Here is a 12379-nt window from a genome sequence, read left to right on the forward strand (position 1 = left end):
ATGCACCATACACAGGGCTGGGACAGGCCCTGGGTGTGTATGTGTTGTGGAGGCGGCGCAACACCATGCCAGGTTCTTTTCTGCCTGAGTCCAGCGCTGGCCCTCGTGGGAATTCATGATGATGCACACCTTTGTGGGAACATTATAAGAGGCATCAAAACTGGCACAGGGCCAACTCAGCATCCTTGGGGGTTCATTTTGACTCATCAGTCATGCAGTATTCTACTACTGTGTTGTTAAATGGCCATCCCTGTATTTTCAGATTATCATTAAGTATCTTACTGTTCTTCAAGAAATGCCGTTGTCTACTTTTCAAAAAAGATCAACAGCATGCTACGAAAGCCTCCAGCACATGATCGCTTGCTCTTGTTATTTCACAGTAAAGGTATTTGTCGCTTCTAGAATTTATTATTTGGCTTATTAACGAAACCATGGCTAACACAAACATTTGCTAGTGTTATTTGTGAACAGGCCAATGTCAGTGCTTGACAACTCTCTCGAGATTCTTAGATGCTTCTGCAAGATTTGGATAGTTCCTTAAACTTAATAGGATTTCACTAGAGAAGGATTAATTGTGCTAGAATGAACAAGGCATTTTTAATAGAAGCAGGATCCTTCACTGTCCTCGATCAACAAGTTGTCAACAAGGCTCTTAATCAACATGATGGACTAGATTTACTGTAAACAATTTTGGGGTTTCTTGCACACACAAAAATTGTGGTTCAATTTTTGGAAGGCATCAGTGAGGGTTTGGTGCCACCATGTGGCCAAAGGCAGGAAAAGCAACGTTTAGAGAAGTAGAATTCCCAACACGCAATTTGCTTTCCTACCTTAGATGAAAGGCTCATTCACCATTACAGCTCTGTCTCCTCAGGCATGTAAACATTTTTCCCTACCTATTTCCTCTATCTTATTCATTTCTAGTTTAAGACCTTTTTGTCTCCCTCAGTTTTGTGTAGTCAGAAGTCCCGTTTTCCCCCCACCCCATATTTTTTCCTTTCAGACTCCCGTCTTCCCCATGGCTTCCCTGTTCCAACCACCATATTGTCTCCACTTTCTCTTCATCTAAAAAAATATATGTATGTATGTATATTTATTTAGATTTATATACCATTTTAACATAATAAAATACAGGATAAAAACATGAAAATAAGTAAAGCAAAATAGCAAAACAATAAATCCCCCTTCCCACAGTCTCATTTAAAAGGCTGTAGAATATTAATCAACCAAAGGCCTGGTTGAAGAGGAACATTTTTGCCTGCTACCTAAAATATACATAATGAAGGCACCAGACGAACCTCCCTGGGGAGAGCATTCCACAAACAGGGAGCCACTACAGAGAAGGCCCGTTCTTGTGTTGCCACCTTCCAGACCTCATGTGGATGAGGCACGCAAAGAAGTACACACACACACACACACACACACACCAGATGCTGATGATAAAATAGGCTATAACCTACAAAAATTGTGCTGTAATATATTTCATGAGCGTGGATTCAGGGGAGTGTGAGGTTGCTTTTATTCATGCAAGGGGGCTTTTATCGCACTTTGCACCCACCAACAAGCTTCTTTGTATCCAAGCATTAGTTTTTAAGTTGTTAGAGTATTCTGTTTTTACAGGATTCTGTTGTTTAACTTGTGGCTATCATACCTTTACCTTTATCACATGGAAATAAATACATATGTATATTCAATAGGTGCTGCGCTCATGGAAAGAATATGAATTAGCAATAGTTGTTGTTAACTATGGGAAAAGGTTGCTGGATTGTTCACAGGGAACATCTCAGTCGGCTGTAACTGCAGAAACAGGGGATGAAATAATAGAAGAAGAGGTAACTGCCCATACTTTTCATTTCCTCGTTTTGGATATTAGTATCCAATCAATGGCTTCGTTGGGAAGGGATTAACTGGGTTATTTTGTTCGAAGAGATTAATTGGTGGGTTGAAACCCACCAATACGAACACAGCCCAGTAGCTATGTATTATGACATGCCATGTGTTTGACCGTCACATTTCTGCAGTTGAAGCAAACAGGAAAACCAGAAAGTTTTATCAAAGGCTTACCATTGGTGGAGGTTGTTCAGCTTGATTGGTCACAAACTCTTAGGTCCAAATTAACAAAACTCGGTGGTTTGAAGACTAGCTATAGCTTAAATTAGAATTTGGCAACCTTCTGGGGCTTTTGTGTTTTTTACATGATGGTACCAGGATAGTGCAGCTCCAGCTGGCTGCTGCCCTCCACTGTCTGGATTAACAGGAGCAACACCATTGTCAGGAGGTCAGTAGTGCAGCAATGCTCCACTAAAACAGCCACTCTTGTATGGATGAACCACAGGCTCGTGTTTGTAAATCGGATGCAAATGAAATGTCATCTCTTTTCAAAAAAAAGTGAGAAATATTAGCTATTTGTTTATTTCACAATTAATCCTGTATTTACAGTTGTGATGGTGCTTCAGCTTAGTCGAGTGCAGTATAAAGGGAAAATAATAATTTATTAACTGATTGTTATAGACTCCTTCCAGAAGGACAAAGGGCCAAATAGCTATGGCTGAAAAAGTAAATGAGAACTTAGAAGCTCTGGAAACCAACATGCTCAAACTGACAAAACCAGGTAGATTTTTAAATGTGTATAATTTTTTAATCTTATGCAATCTCTACTAAGCCTTTTATATTGCATGTCTTAAATATTGACTATGGGTTTTTTTGTTTCCTTTTTTGAAAATGAAAGAGAGACAATGTAAAATCAATATTAATCTAATTTCTGTGTTACTGTATTTTTCGCACCATAGGACGCACTTTTCCCCCTTCAAAAATGAAGGGGGAATGTGTGTGCGTCCTATGGAGCGAAGACAGCATAGCCCCGCGACCCTCTGCTGGCTGGAGAGGTGATGCGCGGCTATGGCAGGAGCCTCTATAGCCGCGTGCCACCTCTCCAGCCGGGAGAGCGCGCTCGGGGCTAAAGAAGCCCCGCTTACCCTCTCCCAGTTGGAGAGGTGACACGCAGCTATTGCAGCAGCCTCTTTAGCCGCGCACCATCTCTCCAGCTGGGAGAGTGCGCACGGGGCTAAAGAAGCCCCCCGCGACCCTCTCCCGGCTGGAGAGGTGACATGCGGCTATGGCAGGAGCCATAGCCAACCTGTGATCCTCAGATGAAGGGTGGTAATAGAAATTTAATAAATAATAACAATGTGCATAATTTAGCTCCAAATCTAGTATGTTAAGTTTGTTGGATTTCAGTGGGGTTTCTACCATTTAAAACAGTAGCTCTGAAAGTGCTTAACATTGGGTAGTTTGTGCTCAGCGTATATAACCTTTATGTATTTTTTATGCCATTGTTGGATTGTTTCCATCTAGGACTGGATCTGACAGGAGACGAAGATGTTTTGCTCTTGTATCCTGTTGTTTCAAACTGGCAAACGAAGAATGCTCATAAGGAAGGTAACCATTTTAAAAGCATACTGTTTTGTTTTTCATTTAGTATTTTAACTGGTATCTTGAAAAATATCAACAAAGTCATCCATTTTGTGCAAGGAGAGCTTCTCCCTCTCCACTCCCTTCCCTGCCTGCTCTGAGGAAAACCCCAGAACAGAGAAAGGGCTGTCCTCAGATACTTACTTTAGGGTGGCTGATTGTGGAATTCGTGTCAATCCATATTGCTGATTTGCCTTCAAGTATCAAAATAATTTTCTTCCATTTTGTTAGTTCTGATCCAATGAACTAACCTGGGGTGGGGGTGGGAAGGAATTACACAGGGCCCCAGGCCCTTGCAGGCTGCTCCTGAGCTTCCACTTTAGCTAGCACCTCTGAGCTCAGCAGCTGCCAGCCCAACAATATGACACCCTTGCTCCAATAGTCATGTTCTTGGCACACAATCTGTAATTTAAAGCAACCCCCCCCCCCCCCGGTGCCAGGAGCTTAGAGAGGCAGTCATGGTTTACCTCAATCAGCACTGCACTCCAGTGCTGTGTACTATCCAGGTTAGAGGGCTAAACACAAGAGCCATCAAATTCCTTGGCCTAGTCTGACCCCAAGGAACCATTACCACTCTGAAGAAGCAAGGACTGTACTTCATATGGTAGCAAAGCTATGGAATATCGCAATCTGAGAGCTTTATTTAGCCATTCCCCAGAGGACCCTCACATTCACCCATCAGTGAAGCCAGTGGTTGATCTTGCCATGTGGGGCTGTGAGTCTTGACAGCATAGTGACAATATAAGAGACAAGATTATCAACCTAAGAAAGGCATTAAGTCATGGAAAAGATCAGTTGAGTTTGCCCTCAACTAAACTCATTGCTCTTGCTATCATTCTGTCCAACTCCTCTTATCATTGTGAGAGGGAGTGTCATAAACTAGGAGTTAGAAGGGTGAATTCTTTTTTTGTTCGACTTTCTAATGAGTATGTTTGTGGAATCCTCTAAAAAAAGCTGAAGCAATGCTAAATGGAAGATATTAACTATGATTATTTTATAAATACGCAGTGATGAAATTCAAGAAGAGTCCTCGCTTCCTTGAATATTTTGTTAAGCTTGTGTACAAAGCCATAACTGAAGAGAGATTTTCACGAATACTAGAATGGACTGATGATGTACTAGACTACCTTAAAAAGTAGGTGTACAAATTTAAGAGCAAATAACTGAAATTATTTCATCTCTGAACATTTCACTGAAAACATCTGGTAGGTCATGTGGGCTTTGTTATTGGTATCTGTACGTCTTGAGAAATAATGGAGTGCGCCTCCATGGGTGGAGTCAAACTGCTGCATTAGCAGCACTGAAGTGTAAGCCTGGGCAGTGTGGATAGAGGTCCTGGGTTGCCCAGATGACAAGACCTCCTTCTTGACCCTGAGGATTTGATCCAAAGAAAAGCAGAGCAAAAAGTTTGGCACTAGCTTGGCTGTAGGAATTGCCAGAAGAAGGTGTACAAGGCGCCAGCCAACTATCTTTGGGACTCCACTCCAGATTTGGGTAGGGTTTACTCCTTAGCCCTTTCTTCTTCCAAAGATATCCCACAAGGCAGCAGAAATTTAGGGTCAGAGTTTTCCTTCTCCTAGACGGGCTACCTTCCCAGGTTGAAGAGCTCCACCGAAACACTCTTGCATATAATAATTGTGAAATTACTCACTGCTTTTCCTTCAATATAAGAGTTTTGTTTGGGATCAGCATACCTTCAGAGCTCCCAAACCCTCCACCATTCACTCAAGGATTCTGGTAAGTCCTTCAGAACTCCAGGAAAAAGCTCAGGACTCTTTTCATCATAGGGCACCCACCCTCACCAATTGTTATAGCTTGTCTGTTCCTTTCTAGTTACAGAAGCTCATCAGAATTCTGTTAACGCCATTCCACTTACCTTGTTCTCTCTTCAAGGTTGGCTCACAAGTCTGGTTTGCTACAGTGTCCTCTGGCCTTTTACCTTGAAAGTCAGTCATGTGTTGAGCCTCCCTCTCTCTTCTCCAGCAGAACCCCTCCATTGAGGACAGAGCATGTACATACTGCTGGTTATGTCTCCTCACAGTAACTTTAATTTCCTTGTTTACAGACGGAACAGATTCTTTTTAGGTATCAAGCGAGTTGCTAAAAAAGGAAAAAAAGGTCGTGGAACAGTAAGTTGTATAATATTAACTCATTTAGACTTAGCTGATGTGATTAAAATGCATTAATAATAGCCTTTGTCTAGAGGAAAACATAAATGTTTATATATGTAAATATAGTGTTCATATATTTTGGACATGCCCTAAAACACAGATATATGATTCTGAAATATTGCTATGCTCTTTAAAATTTCAATATTGCTGATCAGGAGCTGATATTAAATTAGTATAAACTATGGCACTGTAGCAGAAACTCCAAGGATTCTTCTTAATAGCTGAGCGAGTGCTGTGGGTTAAACCACAGAGCCTAGGACTTGCCGATCAGAAGGTCGGTGGTTCGAATCCCCGTGATGGGGTGAGCTCCCGTCGCTCGGTCCCTGCTCCTGCCAACCTAGCAGTTTGAAAGCACCTCAAAGTGCAAGTAGATAAATAGGTACTGCTCCGGCGGGAAGGTAAACGGCGTTTCTGCGCGCTGCTCTGGTTCGCCAGAAGCGGCTGAGTCATGCTGGCCACATGACCCGGAAGCTGTACGCTGGCTCCCTCGGCCAATAAAGCGAGATGAGCGCCGCAACCCCAGAGTTGGTCACGACTGGACCTAATGGTCAGAGGTCCCTTTACCTTTACCTATAAGAGAATAGGGACAATGGCTTTCATGTCATAATTGACTTAATTTATAGGTCGTTACTTGGGAAAGTAAGTTAATAAATTGTATGGAAAATTAATGTTCCTTTTTTACATAATAGAACATAACTGGCAATATAACGTCCATCCATCCATCCATTTTTTTGTTTCTTAATAAAAAATGTAAACCAAAGCTCTAACTTGCCTAATTGATGATATATTAGTGAGAACAATCCATATATCTCTTAAACCTGTACAGTGGTACCTGTACAGTGGTACATTCGTTCCGGAGGTCCGTTCTTAACCTGAAACTGTTCATAACCTGAGACACCACTTTAGCTAATGGGGCCTCCCACTGCCGCTGTGCGACCGCCAAGCGATTTCTGTTCTCTTCCTGAAGCAAAGTTCTTAACCTGAGGTACTATTTCTGGGTTGGCAGAGTCTGTAAGCTGAAGAGTCTGTAACCCGTGGTACCACTGTCCTTTTAAAATGAGCCTTCCAAATAATCAAATTGTATTGAATTTATCTTAAATAATAATCACGTTATAACAAGATAGTAATAGTTCAATGAATATGCTGCAAGGCTTTTCATACATTCAGAATCTTAATATGTTGCCAGCCCTATTTAAACTTGCATGGAACATCAGATTATTTCCAGGTATGGCAACAACATAATACAGTGGTACCTCAGGTTACATACGCTTCGGGTTACATACGCTTCAGGTTACAGACTCTTGTAACCCAGAAATAGTACCTCGGGTTAAGAACTTTGCTTCAGGATGAGAACAGAAATCGTGCTCTGGCGGCGCGGTGGCAGCAGGAGGTCCCATTAGCTAAAGTGATGCTTCAGGTTAAGAACAGTTTCAGGTTAAGTATGGACCTCCGGTACGAATTAAGTACTTAACCTGAGGTACCACTGTAGTACTGAAATAAACTGAAACTAACCACAAATACAGCTGTGGAGGTATGCAGGGACTGCCCTCTCCCTTTCCCCCAATTGTACTGGGTATTGAGCTTACTGTAATGTCAAAAGAACCTGTCTTCTCCCACTGGAGAACAAATTTTGGTTGGCTCCCAAGACAAGACAAGGTTTGTTTGCTTTCGCGAATAGTGCTGCTGTGTATCCAATTCCATTTTGGAAATACAGGGCACCACTCACCTTTCAAGAACTATTACGGTATGTTGTTGTTTATACGGTATGTTGTTGTTTATTGTTGTTGTTAATTATTATTATTATTATTATTATTATTATTATTATTATTATTATTATATGTCTTTTGCCCCAGACTGAGAAGTAAGACAGCTTACTCTGCTATGTTTTGTTGCTTAATTCTAGCATATGTTAGATACAAATTCTAGCAGACATTAGATAAAGACGTTATAGGTTCGTGGTATAATGCACCGAAATGATAGCTCTTACTATTTTCATTCAGACGTCAGGGTCACCAACATCCAAGAAAAAAACAAAAGCCAAGATTTCCAAGGAAAAAAAACTACCTAAATGTCCCACTAAACACCATGGTGTGGGCAAATCATCTGACTGGCAAAGGTAATTCAGCTGTTTTATGTGCTCTAAATAAGATTTATCTGGATTTCAGTTATGCCTGTTATTTCTGGATATGGCCTATCACATTAAAGAGATTAGAAACGGACATTGGAAAACATTTTTCTTTAATGCTAACTAGGCTTGAATTGGACTGGCTCAGATTAAGTTGAGCTATTTCCCCTCCAAATCAGGAAATAACTAGAATTTATGCAAGAAATCCAAAATGGATCCTGTTGCACTCTAACTGGCAACTCAGCCACTAACACCCCATCCACCCTATCATTGTTGGTTTGTTTGTTTAATAAATTTCTAATTTGTTACTTCAGCTTCAGTATAGACCAGTGTAGCTATTGAATTCCCCTCCAGATTTCAGTAAAGCAAGGTCTTGTTCATGTAACGCCTAGCCAAACCATGGCTTAGCAGGAACAAGCAAATGTGGGGGCTTCTTCCCCAGTCATTCTGCTGCTGCTGCACTGTGCTTTAGTGTGTTGTCTGAATCCAGGCTTGTGATTTAGCTCCCCAGACAAACCACGATCTATAAATCATAGAACAAGGCTTGGCTACATCTTGTGGTTTGCCTGGAGAGAGCTAAAAAAAGAGTCTAGGTTTGGATGACACATTAAATCAAATCATGGCTTAGCTCAGTGCAGTAGCAGAGAACAACCAGAGAAGAAGGAGGTGGCTGTGATCACTCTCAAAGTCCATGTTTGCTCTTTTGTGCTAAGTTTTGGTTTGGCTTATCATTACACGCAAACAAGGACAAGATGTGGCTGTTTTTACAGTTTCAGATTTTTCCCCCTTTCCTCCTACAGCCATTCTGTTGGAATTATTATGAATTGTTTATTTTGGGCAACATAGGTCCCCCCCTCCCATAATATAAATCAGTCTTACTATGGTTTTTATTTAGGCGAGAAAAAGAAGAATCACGAAGAGTAGCTATGCAAGTGCTGACACAAAAGCTGAATTTGCGTTCTAACGTCTTCTTGAAACGAAAGAGATGGCGGCGGGTATATGTTGAAGAGTTGCCGTGGCGATCTCAGCTGAACATTTACCTGGCAATTGCCCACTTCAATTTGTTTAAAAAACGGTTAGAAGAGTTATATGCCATTGATGTTGATTCTTTGAAAAATCTGAACAGGTAAAAATGGATAAATGTGATGATTTATAATGGCATGATCTAACAATGCCCTAGAAGCCTCTTTTACCTCCTTCAGAAATGTCCTGCTGTATTTTGTATTTTCCATAAACAACACCTGTTATACTTCAGTGGAAGAAGTGTACAGTTCAGAAGACTGATCTTGCAACTCTTGTTCTTGTGGCGTCTTAGCAAACCACTGCTGATGCTTTTCCCTTGTATGTTACTATGACTTACAAAAGAAACCAAAGTTATTGGCCTATTAATGGAGTTATTCCCTATTGATTACTTTTTGGTAATGCATCTCTCCTGCTTTCTCTTTTCTTAGAATTATTATGAACTTAAAAAGATCTGAAAGGAGCAAAAGAAATGGGCTTCAAGCCACCAGAATTCTTTTTCAAACATACTTACTAGGCAGTGCTTTCTTCTTCATGTGCCGAGTTCTAGTGCTTGATAAGACTTTCGCAACTCTTCATCCATTGATATGAATGGCCAGAGAGGGTTACTCTGAAATAATTCCACTGAAGATTTGCTCTTGCTGTTTCCCCAGCTGAGTCTTAGTGTTTATGTGTTTGTCTGCCCCACTTCCAAGGAGCAGAGGATAATGGAAGTGATTGTTTCCCCATTTTATCAACTGGAATAGAAACTGAGCTTTGAACTTTGATTTCTTAACTTTTGCACGTTGGTTCCAACCTGCAGCTATATTTATAGTTTAAACTCTTATTTTTTTATTTTAGTTATTCAATTCCTGTTTTGCCTTTCCCCATATTTGGTGTCCCCATGCTGAATGAGAAAATAAGAGTAAAATCTATAAAACCTGTCTTGAGAGATAACTAATATCACCTCATTGTTGTTATAATAATTATATTTATACCCCATCTTTATCCCTTATGGGATTCAATATGGTTTACAGATAGGAAAACCAATAATTAAAAATTGATAGAATTAAAACTCATTGCATATATAAAATGTAACAGAGGAGCAACTGAAGACTTTTCAACTTCCATTTTTTAAGAGAACAATATCAGGAAAAATCCGTAAAAAATGGTAATTAAATTAAAAATACAAACAATTACATACAAACAATTACAATAAAAACAGCACAGCTGTCAGTTCCCAAAAGCCTGTTGGAACAAGAAAGTCTGGTAGAGGAACAACAAAGAGGGAGCCAGTCTAGTTTCTCAAGGAAGGGTGTTGCAGAGTCTAGGAGCAGCTACCAAGAAGGCCCATGGCCCCATGGCACACGGCTTCACCAGAAAATCCACACTGGGTGGGAAAGGTCACATGAAAGCAGGAATTAACTGAAACATTCAGCATAGTGCTGTAAATATAAAAAGAAGACTTCGAAAGTATTTGCAGAATAATAAAGTTGCAATATTGTTAGTTTTTATGTATTTGATATCTCTTGCTTGCTCTTCTTAAATAATGAAATGTTTTGTTTTGCAGTTATCATGAACTAGACCCAGACGCATTCTCATTAATCAATTCAGGCACTATAGTGGTGGCAGCAACAACAGAGGAGCAACTGAAGACTTTTCAACTTCCATTTTTTAAGAGAACAATATCAGGAAAAATCCGTAAAAAAAATGGTAATTAAATTAAAAATACGCAATAACAAGATAATTGTAATCTTACATATTAAAATCCATCAACCTTCTCTCCTGTTCTTGTCCAAACAATTAGGACATATAATAGTAACTATTTGGTTTCATAATGGATTTGTTTTGAAGTTGTATTTCTTATAGAATGAATTTAAAACAACATTCTCCCTAGAGTGTAGTCCAGCAGATGGGTAGATACTGTCATCTATCACCCAGGGGCAGGAAATGCAGTGTTGAGGGAGGTGGTTGCCTTGCTGAAGGCAGACACTCCCCCCACCTATTTCCTGCCGCCCTTCTAGGCAGTTCTGTTTCTTCTCCCTCATTATTACTCTCATTTTTTGAACTATTTTGTGCTTCCCTGTTCTTTCCTGCTTGTTGTTATCCTTAGTGAGTTTCTGAGTGATTTTGAACATGTTTGGGTGTTTTTTCTGTCAGCTTTTGGTCTTCTTCCTTCTCTTCTTCTTATTGGCAGGTTTGGGTTTCTGTGTGTCAAGGGTTGTTCGTTTCCTATATTCCCATCTGATAAACTGTCTTTCAGGGGCTGTTGGCCTTATGTGTAAGAAATTTCTCCTAAGGTCAGAGCCCATCCTCTTTTATGTGGATAGATTGGCTTTCTGATTTTTATTTATTTTATTGCAATGTTCTTTTTTCTTGCAGTGTTATTTGTTTTTAGCTTTTCAAAATGTCAAAATTATTCAGTTCCTTTTATGTGTCAGAGAAGTAGTTCTTGTGTATTTTTGCCTATTTGCACTATTTTGCACTTTCTTATATTCTTATTTTTATTTGTCTGTCACCATGCTCTTGTTGGAGCAATCTTTGAGACAAAATGGACTGTGGTCTCTGCATACAGGGAGGCAACCTGCTTCCTGAACTCTGCATTTTCTGCCTGTGGGTGACAGATGGCAGTAGCTACCTATCTGATGAAATATTCTCCAGGAGAAATTTATTTCGGGTTATGCCAACAGCCACTATTATTGGGGTTAGCTGTTGATTCTCTTGATTGCAAGCATTGAGCCAGTGGCAAAACTAATGCATTATTAGTACGTAATGTTACTGAAGTGAATTCAGATGCTGATGGTGGGCGGGCTTAGTTTGATTGCATGGTGAAATATCTTCTGCATTGTTGTGCACCCAAGTCCTGGCTTTTCAAAATTCACAGACATTTCATCTTGCTGCTGGCCAACTGGCATAGTTAGTTTTGCATGAGCTTCACATGTATTCCTTCCCCTGTGTCTGTTTTGTCTGTCTTAGCCAGTACTTTATATTGTTCACTCCTGACCTCCTCCTCTAAGCCTTCATCCACTCTGTTCTGATGCCCTGTAGTTTGAGGTGTATCACATACCACTATTAGTTCTATATCTGTTCTTGGGACTCTTGCTCCAAATATGCCTGGTGTTTCTAATAACGTCTGCTTTCTTGACTTCAATGCTATTGCTGCTGCTTCTAGGATTTAAGTTATTGATCCTGTTTTGATTGCCTGCCTTGCAATTCTTACTGAAGTTCTATCCAGCCCATCTGTCCCAAGTTTCTATCTTAATTCTACCCGTCTGTCTGATTCTGCCTGTCTGTCCCAGACATGGTCTAAAGATACCGATGGACCATGGGATAGTCCTTTTATGACATAGGTATTTAATCAGAGTGGAAATGGACCCAGTAGGTCATACTCAATTCCTAATCTAAAGCAATCCTAAAAAACAATGCATACAAAGAAGGGTTTGTATAGCCTCTTTAAGGAGCTTGTTCCTTTGCTGTTTAAGTTTAGATTTTTCTCAATGACTGGTCATAAGACATGTCATTTTAATCACATTGTCTATCCTTAGGGACTGGTGAGCAAATTTTCCTCTTCTTTCTGACATTCTTATAAATATTTGAAAACGGTCTGCATGCT

At 40.2% G+C, this 12379-nt stretch overlaps 1 protein-coding gene across 2 annotated transcripts in view; it reads left to right on the plus strand.

Annotated features, from left to right (window-relative positions):
* Window positions 1-12379, plus strand: part of CFAP54 (cilia and flagella associated protein 54) — a 102066-nt gene that overhangs the window by 43673 nt on the left and 46014 nt on the right. For both annotated transcript variants that reach the window (XM_082240752.1, XM_082240753.1), the window contains exons 27-35: window positions 263-385; window positions 1698-1832; window positions 2512-2611; window positions 3355-3438; window positions 4480-4606; window positions 5537-5600; window positions 7643-7758; window positions 8663-8893; window positions 10337-10479. In XM_082240752.1, the coding sequence (XP_082096878.1) occupies window positions 263-385; window positions 1698-1832; window positions 2512-2611; window positions 3355-3438; window positions 4480-4606; window positions 5537-5600; window positions 7643-7758; window positions 8663-8893; window positions 10337-10479 (1123 nt within the window). The remainder of the gene's footprint in view (window positions 1-262; window positions 386-1697; window positions 1833-2511; window positions 2612-3354; window positions 3439-4479; window positions 4607-5536; window positions 5601-7642; window positions 7759-8662; window positions 8894-10336; window positions 10480-12379) is intronic.

This window comes from Podarcis vaucheri, assembly GCF_965113315.1.
Source record: "Podarcis vaucheri genome assembly, chromosome: 10".
NCBI lineage: Eukaryota > Metazoa > Chordata > Lepidosauria > Squamata > Lacertidae > Podarcis > Podarcis vaucheri.